The sequence below is a fragment of the Chrysochloris asiatica genome, unplaced genomic scaffold (genome assembly GCF_000296735.1).
Source record: "Chrysochloris asiatica unplaced genomic scaffold, ChrAsi1.0 scaffold00097, whole genome shotgun sequence".
Classification (NCBI taxonomy): Eukaryota; Metazoa; Chordata; class Mammalia; order Afrosoricida; family Chrysochloridae; genus Chrysochloris; species Chrysochloris asiatica.
Window position 1 is genome coordinate 9,072,063 of NW_006408615.1, and position 15,807 is coordinate 9,087,869.

General features: G+C 51.4%; 1 protein-coding gene across 2 annotated transcripts in view; it reads left to right on the plus strand.

The window, feature by feature from the left end:
• ARFGAP3 (ADP-ribosylation factor GTPase activating protein 3) overlaps positions 1-14,762 on the plus strand; it is a 69,498-nt gene extending 54,736 nt beyond the window's left edge. For both annotated transcript variants that reach the window (XM_006866849.1, XM_006866850.1), the window contains 4 exons: positions 1,038-1,161; positions 3,693-3,783; positions 13,063-13,184; positions 14,745-14,762. In XM_006866849.1, the coding sequence (XP_006866911.1) occupies positions 1,038-1,161; positions 3,693-3,783; positions 13,063-13,184; positions 14,745-14,762 (355 nt within the window). The remainder of the gene's footprint in view (positions 1-1,037; positions 1,162-3,692; positions 3,784-13,062; positions 13,185-14,744) is intronic.
• Positions 14,763-15,807: the final 1,045 nt, after the last annotated feature.

A 15,807-nucleotide genomic window follows, 5' to 3' on the forward strand; every position in this document is an offset into this window, starting at 1 on the left:
CCATTTCCTTTTGGTACAATGACTCTGTGTATTCCTTCCATCTTTTCTTGATGCATTCTGCATCATTCACCAATTTTCCCAGAGAATCTTTCAATAACGAAAGTTGAGACTTGAATTTTTTCTTCAGTTCCCCCAGCTTGAGAAATGCTGACCGTGTTCTTCCCTTTTGGTTTTCTAACTCTAATTTCTAACTCTAATTTCTAACTCTAATTTCTAACTCTAATTTTAACTCTAATCCTGTCCATGCCCTAAGCAAAAACAAGTCTCACAGGATGTGATGTGCGTCCCTAGTGGGGAAAAGTGACTTAGATGGGACCAAGTAAGCACTGGAAAGAACTGTGTACTTTCCTGTGCAAACCAAGGACCTTTGAGAGGGCTCAGGGGGCACCACTGATAAGCAGGGACAACAGGGTGGCCTGAGATTGTCCCACATAATGGAGACTTAGGGCCACCCTACTCATTTTATGTCCTGGAGCCCTGCTATGGTGCTGAGGGCTAATGCGCTGAACTGCAAAGTCAGTTTGAACCACAAGGTTGGCAGTTCAAGCTTACCAGCTGCTCCTCAGAAACCCTGTACAGAGTCGCTACGGGTTGGAACTGACTTGGCGCCAGTTAACAACCACCAACCACCACAATGTGTAGAGCAGTTCAAGCTCACCAACTGCTCCTCAGAAACCCTGTACAGGGTTGCTATGGGTCGGAACCGACCCGACGACATTTCACAGCCCCCACCCCAATGCTGTAGCCCAGTGTCCCTAGGTACGGTAAGAACCTGGGCTCAGCACTTACTAACTGACCCATACAGTGGAAATGTAAAATAACAGACCCACTGAAACAGGAAAATCCTTTGACTGTTGTGTGGTTTGGTTGTTTCGCTTCTGATGAGACGCTTCAGGCTTTTGTGAAAGTTACACCCTTTTACCTAATCACTGCTGTCACGGTTTCAAGACACAGAATGGCTCGTGTTTATATTATAAAGGAGAGAGCTCCCCTCACCTCAAACTGCTAGAACCCATTTTGGCCGTTTTTCCTTGTAGCTCCACTGCTCGCCGCAAGCCTGACTCGGAGCTGGCTGAGAGCACAGATGAGGCGCAGAAGAAGTTTGGCAACGTCAAAGCCATCTCCTCAGACATGTACTTTGGAAGACAGGCGCAGGCTGATGTAAGGGTGCCAGCACGGGGGTGGGGGTGGGGCGTGGAGACCCTGAGAAGAGGCAAATCTGATGGAGCAAGGGCTGTGCTGGGACCGGGGGGTGTGGGCCGGGCGAGCTGGTACCCCAGGCCTTGAACCCAGGTCTCTGTGGCGAGCCACCCAGCTCTCTCACACACACGCACTGTCTTGTGAGTGAATGGCAGGTGACTTGGCACAGCTGTTGTTTCATGATTTTTCCCTGTAGTTAATGAAGTCTGCACACCTGTTTGGGGGTACGAGTAGATAGATTTCTTTTCAGGCAGCTGCATCTGCTGAGCTGACAATGAGCCCGTCTCAGTGGCCTAGGAAGCTGAGGATGGGAATGAGCTGAGGGCGTTGTCCCACAGATTCCGATGTGCTCACATGAGCACCTAGTGCTTCCCGATTCTACAGAGAATTGGTCCCTAGTGTGTTCTGACTCTGTGCAGCCCTAGGACGCGGACAATAATTTCTAGGGGAGAGGAGCAGCCACTTGGCACTTCCGCCCCTCCACCTGCACACCTGCATTCTGCAGCAGGGACCCCGGCCACCCCTCCTGGAGGCAGCCCCCCCACACACACTGCTGCCCAGCCTCAGCACCCCCAGTCCTCCTCCTACCAGTACCTGGGGGATGGGAGGGGAGGGGGTCAGCCATTCCCAGCCTTCCTTCTTGTGCCTTCTGCACAAGGGGCTTTAAAATGGTCAAGGAAAATGGAATCGAAGGGTTGTGTAGTATTTCTACATTTGGAGCCCTCCTTGTACAACCAAAATAATCTCTCTTCTTAAAAACAGAACCAAGAAGCCCAGTAACACTGGAAACCCATTCATGCCCCTCTTCCCCGCCACCCTCCTCAGAAGAGTTCTCAGAGTGTTTTGTAACACTGGAAACCCATTCATGCCCCTCTTCCCCGCCACCCTCCTCAGAAGAGTTCTCAGAGTGTTTTCCTCTGGAGGTGCCCTGAGCAGTGTGTTCCCCAGGTCTCCCCAGAGCCTCTGTTGTGCTCACTAGCTTTGACTCAGGCCTCCATCGCTCACCCATGGCCTCGCCCATGTCCTCCCCCCGTGTGACCAGGCTGTGCATGTGTGAGCACACTGTAACCTTCCCGGCAGCACTGGAACACGTTCTACAGAGGTTCACGCAGACAGGAAGTGACAGAGCCAGGCTTGGAGGCCGCTCCATTTTGAGTGTTGGGTCATCCCTCCCCAGACTCCTCCTAGTCCAGCAGCCTCAGGGGAGCCCTGGTCAGGTTCTCTCTGCTTGTCTCCCTCCCTGCCCTCCTCAGGCCCACTGGCCGCACGCTCATCCTTCCCTGGACTTTCCCCAAGTCAGCCTGACTAGCATTTGTTCACCCCTTGGGATTCAGTGTGGTGCTGCCTGTGGGTGGGGAGCGGGGGTCCTCCATTGTTGTGTCTCTCCTCCTCTCCCTGGCTGCCTGTCTCAGCTCCCTGTGTGTGTGTGGGGAGCGGGGGTCCTCCATTGTTGTGTCTCTCCTCCTCTCCCTGGCTGCCTGTCTCAGCTCCCTGTGTGTGTGTGGGGAGCGGGGGTCCTCCATTGTTGTGTCTCTCCTCCTCTCCCTGGCTGCCTGCAGGGGACCCTGCTAACCCTTCAGAACCCACACTGCCAGCACTCTCCTTGGAGTCCCCATCACCTTTGTCAGACATGGTTGTGCTCACTCCTGCTTTCCCATGTGCCTCTGGGGCCTCTGCCTTTACTCGTCCTGCTTCTGACTGCGGCACAGCCTCTGGGTTCCTCAGTTTTACTGCTTACCCATTCCCCAGGGTTGTTCATGGGAAACCAAGCATGGGCCTTCCCCCTCACTGTTGGGGTCTCCATCACACCCTGGCTAAATCATGGCTGCCCTGCCCCCTCTGTCCTTCTGGCACCCGTACCAGGGCCAAGAGCACAACAGGAACCCCAGGAATGGAGGCAGAAGAAGAGCAGAGACCTGCTAAGGAGATGGGTGTCCTGGATTTGAAATGACACCCAAAAGTTGCTTTCGTTGAACATCCCAGGCCATCAGCTTTAGGCTCCCCTCCCAACACACCGATTCTGAATCTTACGAATGTTTCACAGCCCAGGAGTTGTGAGAAATCCAACAGGAAAGGAAGCATCTCTGGCCTTGGATGCAGCAGTGTGTTGGAATGATGGGTCCCAGCCCACCCCCTTAGAGGGCAGGTGGCAGCAGGATGTGCCCCTAGAAGGCGCCTTGTGTGAGAGTTGAAGCTGCTCGGGTTCACGTCAGTCCCGGGGCCTCTTCCTGCTGCTGGGATTGGCACCTCCCTCCATCTCTACCAGGGTTGCCCTGGTGTTGACTCTTGTTGGCCATGATGCCAAGTGTCCCCCTGTCTGCCTTCCTGGACAGATATGATGTGTGAAGGCAGGGCCTCGGTTGGTGCTCACCACCATGCCAGGGGCATCACCAGACAAACACATGCAAGTTATGTCTCGCCACTGACTTATTTTTTGCAAAACTGCATGTGGCGTTTGGAGCATAATGTTTGCCTGCCCTTGTCTCTTCTAGTATGAAACCAGGGCTCGGCTGGAGAGGCTTTCAGCAAGTTCCTCCATAAGCTCGGCTGATCTGTTCGAGGACCAGAGGAAGCAGGCAGCAGGTAGGCGGGAAGTGGGGACAGGAGCGGGTCGCAGCCTGGCAGGTGTGAGGAGTCCGGTCCCCATGTCTGTCTGCAGTAGCATCGCATGGCGGGTCTGTTTGTGTCCTCCAGAGAAGAGAAGCTCTTCCCTGATGTACTCTAGCAAATGCCTCTGCCACCCTCCGCCTCTCCCTTGGCCCATCCCCATATGTTGGGTAGATAGGAGTCGTCGTTGGGGCCTTACGTGGATCAGAGTCATGCCTGGGTCCAGAATGCCGTGCTCTCATCTCCCTGGAAATGGATACTGGTGGGGGCGGGGGTGGGGGGCAGCTGTGTGATGCTGACCACTCCCCTGCTGTGAGACTGGGTTCCTCAAGTTCCTCTTTGTCAGCAACTCTGTAAAGTGGGATGGACAGAACCCACATCTTAATGCTGTTGTTGGGCATGGTCCAGTCCTGACTCATAGGGATTCTGTATGGGGTTTCCGAGGAGCAGCCCAGTAATCCTACAGCGCCCAGCCAGGAGTCCTTAGAAGGCTAGGTTGTTAAGTACCATCAAGTCAGTTCCGACTCATGACGACTCAGTACAGCGTTTCCGAGGAGTGGCTGGTAGGTTTGAACTGCAGACTGTAATTCAAACCAACCTTTGGGTCCAGTGCTTACCTTAATGACATGTAAACAAGAGCCAGGATGTACGGGGTCTGGCCAGGGCAGGTGCTCAGTCCACGGGAGTGAGACCTCTCAGCCTGGGGGTGGAGCAGACAAAAATGGTGACTGTCCAGGGAACACAGACCTGGGCTGAGGGAGTAAACAGGTGGCAGAAGAACTTCCTGTTTCCTCCTCTCTCTTTGGGGTCCACACCTCAGAAGAGAGGTGTCTGGGGCTGGGGCCTGTCAGCATGTGGGCCCACAGTTCCAGCCTCCTGTTCACCTGGAGTCTTGGGAAAGTCTTACGTGAGTTGAGCCGTGTGTGAGGGGAGAGCTACACAAGGCCATTCGGGAACCCGAAGGGAGGGAGACCCCAGGGGACAAGAGCCTTCAGCACCCCCTCATCTCCAGTCCTGGAGGAGCTGGGCATGGGCTCTTCCAGAAGGGAGCGAGTATGTTCATGGCTGACCAAGATGGGAGAGTCCAGCAGGCCACAGGGCAGAACTGGAGTGGCCGGGTCTCCACATTGAGTTCTGGGGGACGTGACCACTGCCCAGCCACAGAGGGCAGTTCCTGTGTGTCTGCTTCCCTCTGCTGGTGGGGGCCTGGGGGCCAGGCAGACTGTGAGGCGACTATGGGCAGCAGCCTAGAGTCAGCTGTCTATGGAAGTGCATTGTGGCCAGAGAGGGTGTCTGCCCCCCAACACTGTCAGGCTGTGTTCTCCTCTGCAAGCTTCCTGATTGCTGGGCAGTGCCCTTTTGTGACTGTCCCAGAGCCAATCTCTCCTCCGCTACTCACCCCCACCCTGAGTCAGCAGGGGGCAGCTCGGTGCAGGGCACCAGGATTGTCACAGAGCATCCGCTGAGAGCAGGTGGCCTTGTCGGCTGCTCCCTTTCCCTTCCTGCCCTTCTTCAAGTGAGCAAAGAAGGCCCATGAGTTCTTTGTCCCTGTGTGGGTCCGAGGCCATCGCTGTGGGAATGTGTCCCAAAGTAAGGGGTGCCAAGCCACCCAAAGACCTCACACTCCTGCCCCCGCTGGCCCAAGTTCACCCTTCCCTCTCCTCCATTCCAAACCCAGATGGTCCAGACGAGGGTGACCCTGTTCTGTGTTGTCACGGGCTCACCATCAAAATGTGTTCTATGGCTGACTGCTCTTATGAAATAAGCCACTCTTTTATTTAGAGGGCATTCCAATGAAGAGCAAAAGCTGGTTTTAAGACATAGTCTGTATTCCTCGTCTTTGACTCTTTCCCATCTGTGAAGCATCAACATCAGTACCTAGCTCACGTTGTTGTCGCTTGCCCTGGAGCGGGCTCTTGTGACGGCTTTGAAAATACTGTATAAAGATATGGAGTCCTGGCGTGGTGCTGCAGGCTCATGCGCTGGACTGCAAGGGCGGTCTAAACCATAAGGTCGGTGGTTCAAGCTCTGCAGCCGTTCCTCAGAAACCCTATACAGGGTCACTATGAGTCAGAATCAACTCCAGGACACTTAAGAACAACAGCATATGATGATTAAATGATGATATGATGGCTTTATAATTACTTTGAGAGATAAAATAAGTTCATTCTAAATTTGAAATGCCTCCTGATGAAGCTAATATAAATACTCTGGGGATGTGACTTAACCAGGGGCTTTGCTCTAGAGTTAATACGCAGGGACCAGAATGCCCTGTGACAGGTAAAATCAGGGCCTGGTTGCCTCCATAGACTGGGGGGCTGCTGTGAATCTTCTTCCTCTGTCTTCTCTCACCCTGTACAGTTCTATCCTCCATTTACGTTTACCTTGAAGAGAAGGATTGGTGGGGAGAACTTAGTCCAACTTCTCAAAAGTTTTAGAAATCTTTGAGGTAGTCTGATAGTCATCTCTCAACAAGTTGCTCTGTTTTCCTTTTAAAGACCTGTGAATGTTTTTTTCTATGATTGTGAGGTTAAAACAGAACCTGGCGGTGTTTCATTCTGTTGTTCATAGGATCACTATGAGTTGTTACCAATTCGATGGCACCTAACAACAACAACAACAACATTTCTTCTATTTTAAAAAATGTGGTATTGACGTTTTAATGTATGCATTTTTCATCCTGCTGGGTTTTATTTGTCTTCTATTGTGCTGTTGATTAATATGTACACTGTAAATGATGTTCCTGTTTGACAACTCCTTTACAGATTGTTCCGTGACTGGTTACGTTGTTTCAGTGTGTCCGTGTTCTTTTTAGTTGTGCTCTGCTTCCAGGACCCTAGTTTCCCTGTCCCCTTATCATGTTTGCTTTTCAGTGGTTTTTGACCTTTTGGTTCATAGAGATTTTTTTTTTACTGGAACATCATACTCATTTGTTGTTGTAGTTAAATGTCATCAAGCCGATTCTGACTCTCAGTGACCCCCCTATCAGTTCTCTGGGGCTTTTTAACTCTTCATGGGAGCAGAAAGCCTCATCTTTCTCCCATGGAGTAGCTGGTGGGCTTGTGGTTTGCAGTCCAGTGCTTATCACCATACACCTGAGTAATACCTTTATTTTATGTGCAGTTCTGTTATTTTCCTAAAACGTGTTCTCAGGAGCTCGTCTTCGTTCAGGGTTTAACGAGTACCTCAGGGCCATCATCTCAGGGAACCCTCTGTTCTCACCTTGTCAGTAAGTGTGGACTGTTTTTAAGAACTGGGGTTCTGTTCCTCAGTTTTCTCCCCTTCGATCGGGGCCCCTGAATTGGAACGTAGATCAGAAGGGGCAGTGCTGTTAGCTGGGCACCATCTAGTTCATCTCTCCTCGGGATGGAGGAAGCCAGCAGCCCGTAGACTGGCTTTTTCTCTGAGACCTTGGTTTCCTGCTTTCTCTTTTGCTCCTAATGAGCAGACACCAATACTTGTATCTTTGATGTCCGCTTAAACGCACTGAAGACCCCAGACTCTACTCACTTCACTGGATGCAGAACAGGAACCTGGAGAAGTGCTATGTCTATTGGCCGAATTGTCCGCGAGATTCCAGGGAAGGCTTCTGTTCACGTTTCTGCTTTCAGGTCTTCTCAGCACAGTCCTAGGGTTGGGGTGCTGGCTTATCTGATAGGTTCTGTGGTCAGCTTTTTCAGGAACTGCACCCTGTTTTCTACAGCGGCAGCACCATTGTGCATTTCTGCAAGCAGTGGGTGAAGGTTCCGATGTCTCCAGCCCTCACCAACATCTGTTGTTTTGGGTTATAGTCATTCTAATAGGAATGAGGAGGTGGTAGCTCATTGTGGTTTTGATATGCATCTCTCTAAGGACGTATTGCGTTAAGCAAATCTGCTGCACAAGACCTTTTTAAAGTGTTGAAGAGCAAAGATGTCAGCTTGAAGACTAAGGTGCGCCAGACCCAAGCCATGGTATTTTCAATACCGTCATATACATGTGAAAGCTGGACAGTGAATAAGGAAGACTGCAGAAGAATTGATGTCTTTGAGTTGTGGTGTTGGAGGAGAATATTGAAAGTGCCACTGGCTGCCAAAGAACCAATAGATCCATTTTGGAAGAAGTGCAGCCAGAGTGTTCCTTGGAGGCCAGGATGGCTAAGCTACGTCTCTCCTACTTTGGACATATTGTCAGGAGGGAGCAGTCGCTGGAGAAGGATATCATGTTTGGTAAGGTGGAGGGTCAGAGAAAAAGAGGAAGACCCCCAGCAAGATGGATTTGCCAAGTGGCAGCATCAGTGGACTCAAGCGTGGCAACAGTAGTGAGGTTGGCCCAGGATCCGGCAGTGTTTCGTTCTGCTGTGCATAGGTCGCTATGGGTTGGTACTGACTTGATGGCACCTAACAACAACAATGACTAATTAAAATACTTACTGATGAAGATCAACAACCACAGCCTTCTGGATGGGTTGCACCTCAATGTAAAGAAAACACAAATCCTCACCACTGGAGCAATAAGCAGCATCCATATAAATGGAGAAAAGACTGAAGTTGTCACAGACTTCATTTTGTTCAGATCAACCATCAACTCATGAAAGCAGCAGTCAAGAAATTCAACGATGTATTTTGCACTAAGCAAATGTGCAGCACAAGACCTCTTTAAAGTGTTGAAGAGCAAAGATGTCAGTTTGAGGACTAAGGTGCGCCCGACCGAAGCCATGGTATTTTCAGTCACCTCATATGCATGTATAAGTTGGACAGTGAATAAGGAAGACTGTAGAAGAATTGATACTTTTGAATTATGGTGTTGGAGGCAAATATTAAAAGTACCATGGACTGCCAAAAGATCCAACAAATCTGTGTTGGAAGAAGTACAACCAGAGTGCTCCCTAGAAACCAGATTGTCCCGACTTTGTCTTTCATACTTCAGGCATGGTATCAGGAGGGACCAGTCCCTGGAGAAAAGATATCATGTTTGGTAAAGTGGAGGGTTGGAGAAAGAAAGGAAGACCCTCAGTGAGATGGATTGGCACAGTGGACACAGCAATGGGCTCAAATGTAGCAACAATTGTGAGGTTGTTGCAGGACCGGGCAGTGTTTTGTTCTGTGAAGAGTAGCTATGAGTTGGTACCGACTCCATGGCACTGAACAATAAAATGGCTCATGAAAGGAGCCCTGGTGGTACAATGGGTAAACGCTGAGCTGTGCAGAGGTGAAAAAGCCTGGTGAGCTGTGCTATAAAGCTGCCGCCAAGGGGACCGTGAGGGCAGTCCCGCTCTGTCCACTGTTCTGTAGGGTCTCTGTGAATCAGAAATGACCCAGCAACACACAACAACCCAACACCTAGTGACACTGAGCATCTGTTCATGAGCCCGGTGACCGTTTGCACATACTCTTTGGTGAAATGTCTGCTCAAGTCCTTTGCCCATTTTTCAATTGGGTTGTCTTTTTTTTCGTAGGTGTGTATCTTTTGTTGTTGAATTTAATGAGTTTTTTCATACAGCCTGAGTCTAAACCCCTTATCAGATATATGGAATCCTGGCACAACACAGTAGGATAAGCACTGGACTGTTAACTGCAAGGTCTGAGGTTCAAGCCCACCAGCCACTCCTCACTTACTAGCAGATACTTGGTTTCCCAATATTTGTGACAAGAATGACCACAAGTGGCTGGTTTACTTGAACAGCAGGTTATTGTCTCTGTGTTCTGGAGGTGGGGACTCTGCAGGCCTTTGGGCTGTAGCTGTGTCTTCACACCGACCCTTGTGGTTCCAACAAGCGGCTCGCTTACAGCCCAGTGCCAATTGTTGCCCAACCGTGTGGTCAGTGACAGAGCACGAGCTGGGAAGTGGTTTCTGCCCTTTGTCCCCCATGTTGGTCAAACACAGATCATGTATACCCACTGGTCACACGATTGGGGCCCAAGCCTACCCAGGGCAGTTAGAGGAATTGGATGAGGAACACATGGAAGTGCCCACAGCCTGGTATCACATCTGTCCTAAGGTCCCTTGGGGTGTGGCAGGGGAGTCCCTTAGGGCTCCCAGTGATGGACGAGCAGAGGGAGCTTTGTGGGACCCGCAATGAACAAAGGAGACATAAAAGCCAGCTCTCCCCTTCTGGGTTCTCCCAAGACAGCTGGGGCTTTAAGGACTCAGTCATTGGCATCCTAAGTGGGTGGGTGACCACCTTGGCCACTCAGCCTTCCTCCCTTGACCTCAGAACCACAGACTAGTTCTGCCATCGTCGGGTGGCTTGGTTGGTCCATCTGCTCATTGGGTCTGTCAGACAACACAGCTGTGCTGTCAGAGGAGTTGTGGTCTCTCGCTCATCGAAGCAGATCCCCGTCCACTGTGTCTGTCTCAGAGCTGTCTGTACCTCATGAGACTCATTGTTCTTGCCCTCTTGTAAATCCGTTTTCTCTTACTGTCTCCATTTCAGGGAAATTGGTACATGATGTTCTATTAAAAATTAATTTTCTGAAGAGCATTGGAGCCGCCCCACCCTCCCAGTGCCCTCCCCACACCCGCAGCCTCTCCCTAGCATCCTTGGTCACCGTCACAGGCCAGGCCCTTCTGGCTCCAGCCTGGGCTCCCACCCCCACCTCCCTGCGTCCTTCCAGAGTGGTCTTTCCAAGTGCAGGACCAGCTTCATATCTGGTAATTTCCCACAATGCCCTTGCCCAGTTAGCTGCCGTGGGCCTTCAGTTCTGGTGCTTCACTGACCTCTGCTGCCTGAATCCTCTACCTCAGCCACACCCTGGGAGCGAGCTCAGGCCCCTCTGCCTGCTGTCACCACCAGGGCTGAGTCTGTGGGTGACTGCCCCCCAACCTGAACATGAGTTCCCAGCGGTCAGGGCCTGTGCCTCGTCATCTCTGCTGTCTCAGGGAAAACCCCACTAGTGTCTATGGAATGACGCAATGAGGGTTGGAAGCCCTGGGTCCCTGCTCGCTCTCCCCTGACGTCACACGCTATCACATGGCTTATACATCTCCTGGGCAGAGCTGTGAACCTGTGTGTGCGTTCTCACCTTTCTTCCCTGTGTGGTGGTGATGGAGGTACACAGGGGGATGAGCACCCTGATGGAGGAGACCTGCCCCTCCAGACCTGCCCCAGGCCTGCCTTCCGTCAGCCTCCACCCCCTGCTCCAGCTGCCCCAGAGTGGGAACTCCTCCACCCAGGAATCACCCTGTGACCCCTTCCGGCCAGTCCCTGATCCCCACCATAACCCTTAGCCCAGGACCCTCAGGCCCGTCTATGCCTCCCCACCCCATGACCCTCAGGCCTGCCAATGCCTCCCCTCCCCCCACGACCCTCAGACCCACCCCCACACCATGACCCTCAGACCTAGCCCCACCCCACAACTCTTAGACCTGCCCATGGCTCCCCACCCCTACCCCACAACCCCCACGTCTACCCATGGCCCCCATCCCCACCCCACCACCCTCTGGTCCATCTTGTTCCCATCTTTCATCCCATCCTTCAGACCCTCAGAGGCTTTCAGACTGCCCACTTCCTTCAGGGCGGCTCCTAGAGAGTCTGCTCTACACGCAGCAAACACACAGGCTGCAAAATGATCAGCAGTCTGTCATCTGACATCCTTAGGTGGCAGTAAACTGTCTGTTCCGGGAAGTGACCCGGGGGCCTGGCCTGGTCCACAAGGCTAGGAAGTGGCCACACGCTGTCATTTCCTGAAGTGCAAGACAAAGCTTCCATGGCCACTGACCCTTCCAGCCTGCCCTGGGTAGTTGTCCACGGTACTTAGTGTGGGCATGGCTGCCTGCCAGCAACCAGGAGGGAGGGAAGCCTTGCCAAGCAGGGAGATCTCTGCTCAGATTGCTCACAACTGAAGCCTGTCCAAGCCTGGGCACTGCAGGTGGGGGCCTCCAACTTGCCAGGGACATGTCATTCGCTCAACTAGTTGCCAAGTTACCTACCCTGTCAGGAGCTTAGCTTGTCAAGATAGAGGACGCTGTAAACATGGAAGCAGCGGCCAGCTGAGGCCTGCTGGGGCAGAGGCAGCTGGGCACTGGTGTGAGGTGCTCCCGGGGCTCCGGCCCCTTCCATCTTGTTGTTTTGGTACCTGGACCTCCATCCCTCATTCAGGGAGGACAGAGGGGCCTGGGAGGGACCTTAGTCAGCTCTGAGGAGGGACAGCCCCGTGGAACAGAACGGAAGTGTCTCTGTTCCAACTTGGCTGTGGGCCTCAGTTATGTCTCAAGCTGAGCTCTGGTCCTCACCAACCAGCCACCCCGGGCCTGTGATGTGGCTATGTAGCCATGGCTGGCCCTTGTGCCCACCTCCCATAGTGGCCCTTCATTTGCCATGACTCAGGAGACGGGAAGTGATTGTGCTGCTCTGTAACTGACAAAGGACCATAAACTTCTCCAAGTCTCTGTCACAAGTCCCAGCTCTCTTGTGGAGAAGGGAGCCTTGCCGTGGGTAAGTCGCTGATAGACTGAAGGACATGTCCACCTTTGCTGTTCTTGGAGAGGGGTCTGATCAAGGATTCTGTCGCTTCAGGGTCACTGAGCCCTCCTGCATGTGTCTTAGTATGGTTCTGTGACCAAGGTTTGTACCTGTGGTAACAGACGTGCTTTACCTACACGGGTGCCTAATGGTAATGTTAGTGTGGGAGCAATAAAAACGGAAACAACTCAAGTTCAGCTCAAAGTAACTTGAGCTAACACGGGGAGTGTACTAGCTCCTGAACCTCAGAAGGTTCAGAGTCAGACAGCATCATAGGATCCTGGCCTCGGTCTCATGCTACAAGCCCCTCCATCCATCCCAGCCCTTGAGGGGGCAACGGGAAGGGCACCCAGTCACTGACAGCCCCACAAGAGCCCAGGCAGCAGCCTCCTCTCACTACTCCAGTAAATGACTCCCAGCGAAGGCTCCAGTTGGCCAGGCCTGGACACATGCCCACTTGTGGGAATGGGGGGAGGGGCCACAAGGGATGGGCAGTCCCCAGAGGAAGGGAGGACCATTACTAAAAGAGGCGGCAGGGAGCACATAAAACCACAGGTGTTCACCTATCTGCCCTGCACTGGGCTCTTATGCGGCCCAGGGGAGAGTGAGGAACTTGTCCAGAGGTGCACAGCTTGGAAGCCGTGTTGTCAGACCTGAACCCCAGTACTGCCTCCTTTCTCAGCTCATTCATGGCTGAGATATAAATCCGGGTCCTGACTCCAAACTGCGGGGAGGGGTACACAAGGGGGTGGGGGGGAGTCCTCTGAAGTCCTCCAGATGGAGCCTAAGGCGCCTGCGTGTGGTTTACACAGGGAACTACAACCTCAGCAGTGTACTGCCCACCGCTCCTGACATGGCGCAGTTCAAGCAGGGCGTGCGTTCCGTTGCGGGGAAGCTCTCAGTCTTTGCCAACGGCGTCATGACTTCCATCCAGGTGAGTGCCAATGGCCACGGTGCAGGGAGGTCCAAGTCCTGCAGAGCCCCCCAGAAAGGCAGAAGTCACCATTAGTATTGGTGTTGTTAGAGATGTTCCTATATTGAAAAATGCAGAGAAGCAGTAAGAAGGCAAAGAAGCGTACCCCTAATTCCACCTCACATGGGCAGCTTCTGTTCACGTCCCCCCAGTTTTTGGTATTCTGTCCCGTTCCCCCCATTTTTTATAAACGTATGAAGTAGAGAATTTGCTGTGTTAGCCATTTGTAAGTGGCATTAGTTATTTTCACAGTACTGTTTAACCATCACCACTATTTATTTACAAAACTTTTTTTTTCACAAAACTCTTTTCATCATCCCAGGCTGAAACTCAGTCCCCACTTCCCCCTTTCCCCATCTCCCTGGTAACCACTCCTCTGCTTCCGGTCTCACTGCCTTTCTCTGTTCTGGATGTTTCATGTAGATGCAGTCATGCAACATAGATCCTTTATGCCTGATTTAATAGGCGGAGACAGTGAGGGTTCGGTTTTAGACCCCCGCCACAGGGTGAATACCAAAACACAGTGAATACTGCAACAGGGCAAGGACCACAACAGAGCAAGCCCCAAGCACTGTTTGGTTTCCCCGTGCATAGACCTCCCTCTGCCCTCTGTGCAGTGTGCACTAGCTTGATGAGGACGTCTATAATACTGTGAGGCTGACCTGAATGTGACAAAATCACCAAGTAAGCTGCTGGCAAAGTGGCGCCCGCAGGCATAAATGGCACCCACTCAGGTACCGGAAGGTCTCTGTTGCTTGACGCAGGCTTACCACGAACCTTCCGTTTGTAAAACACGCTGTATCTGCAGAGCACAAGACTGAGGTATACCCATAGTTCACTCAGCTTAATGCTTTCATCATGGGGCACTGCAGGGTAAGCACAGGACTGGTAACCACAAACTCAGCAGTTCAGACCCACCCGGTGCTCTCAGAAACCCTCTGTGGGGTCGCTGTATGTCAGAACCGACTCAATGGCACAAAGTTCATCATTTCTCTTTAGGCCCATTGTTCATATTTTTCTCTACTTCATTTTCATTCTAGATTTCTATGCTGATCTTTTCAATATTAGAAAGGGATTGTGGTTAATTAAGGGCTTCATTTTGTCTGCTTTCTGAGCATGCCTGTCTAATTAAAAATGATCCAGAAGCCACTTTCCTGTGAGTGAAAGCACATACCCTAATGTACTTGGCCCACTCGGATGTTTAGGGTGCGTTTCAATCTTGTAAGCAGGGCCTTGTATATCAAAATTCAAGGCCCTCTCTGCTTATGTGGCGGGTCTGTTCCTCCAACCTTCCTGTGTTGGTTATTTCTTCAGAAGGGTTCCATTACTGCTGTAGCTGGGGGCAGGGCCCCATGGGCATGGACCTGGTACCCTACAGAGGATTTCTGTTCCAGGGCAGTGTGGGGCACGTGGGGCTCTTTGTATCAGTCAGAACGTCCCTTTGGAGATGGGAACATGCCACACACGTGAGGAACACTGGGTGTAGAGCTCTGGCGAATTCACCGTCTCCTCTCTCCTCAGGATCGCTATGGCTCCTAATGCCGATGCCACGGGTGCGTTCTGAGAAGTTCCTCTTTACCACAGCCCGCCAAGAAGGCCCGACGGTTCTGCTGATGGTCTGGCCACTTTTCCACATAGTACACATATGTACAGACATGTATATGTGCATGTGTGTGTGCATATACAGTTCCAAGTTTTAATCTTTTTTGGATAAATTCTCACTTTTGATGTAGTAGACTCTCTGTTGTGTTCTGTCTGTCTCCCTTCACGTGCCTGTCTTTGGCTCTACGTAGTTTGGACTAGCTTTAGTTCCAACAATGCCTAGGGACCTGGAGACGCCGACCCCTGAAGGAAGACTGAGGACCTTCAATTCCGGAGCTCAGTGTTGAGATACTCCTCGGGCCCACGCTTCATTCCCAGAGAGCCATGGGGGAGGGGGGTGGTGGGAACAGAACAAAACAATACCAAAAATGACCAGCGTCTCATTTGACAGGCTGCTGCATTTGTATGTCCACAAACTAATGTGATTTAAAAATAATGTGTAGGATCCTCATCCTTTTGTAGATGGTTTATTTTGTATGATCTTTAAATTTAAAAAGCTTTTTCAGTGAGGACTTTGACCAAACCTCAGCTTTCACATTGCCAGGGAAATGTGTTTTGTCTCTTTATAAAGAGTGGCTGTGGGACTTGATGAGGAAGGAGACATGCGTTATAAATGAGTACGGTGTACAGAGAAGCAGCTAGCAGGGCAAGAAACATTGCCACCAGAGAAGAGCTCAGTATATGAGGAAAGAGTACTTATCATTGGGTAGTTATGCTAATATTTTTTATCTTAATCTTGGTTTTCAAAAAAATTACAGAATGTGTATAGTTGAATAAAGAAAAAAAAATTAGCTGTGTTTTAGACAGCATAGAATATATTGTTCAGCACAGTAAAATATATTTGGAATTTGGGAGAACAATTAGACAGGTTTCAATGGGCTAAGTGAGACAGAGGTAAATAATGATATATGCACAGCTTGAGAACAACAGGGTTCTGGGATACAGAGATCGAGCCATGGTTGGAATGTGGAAAAGGGGGGAA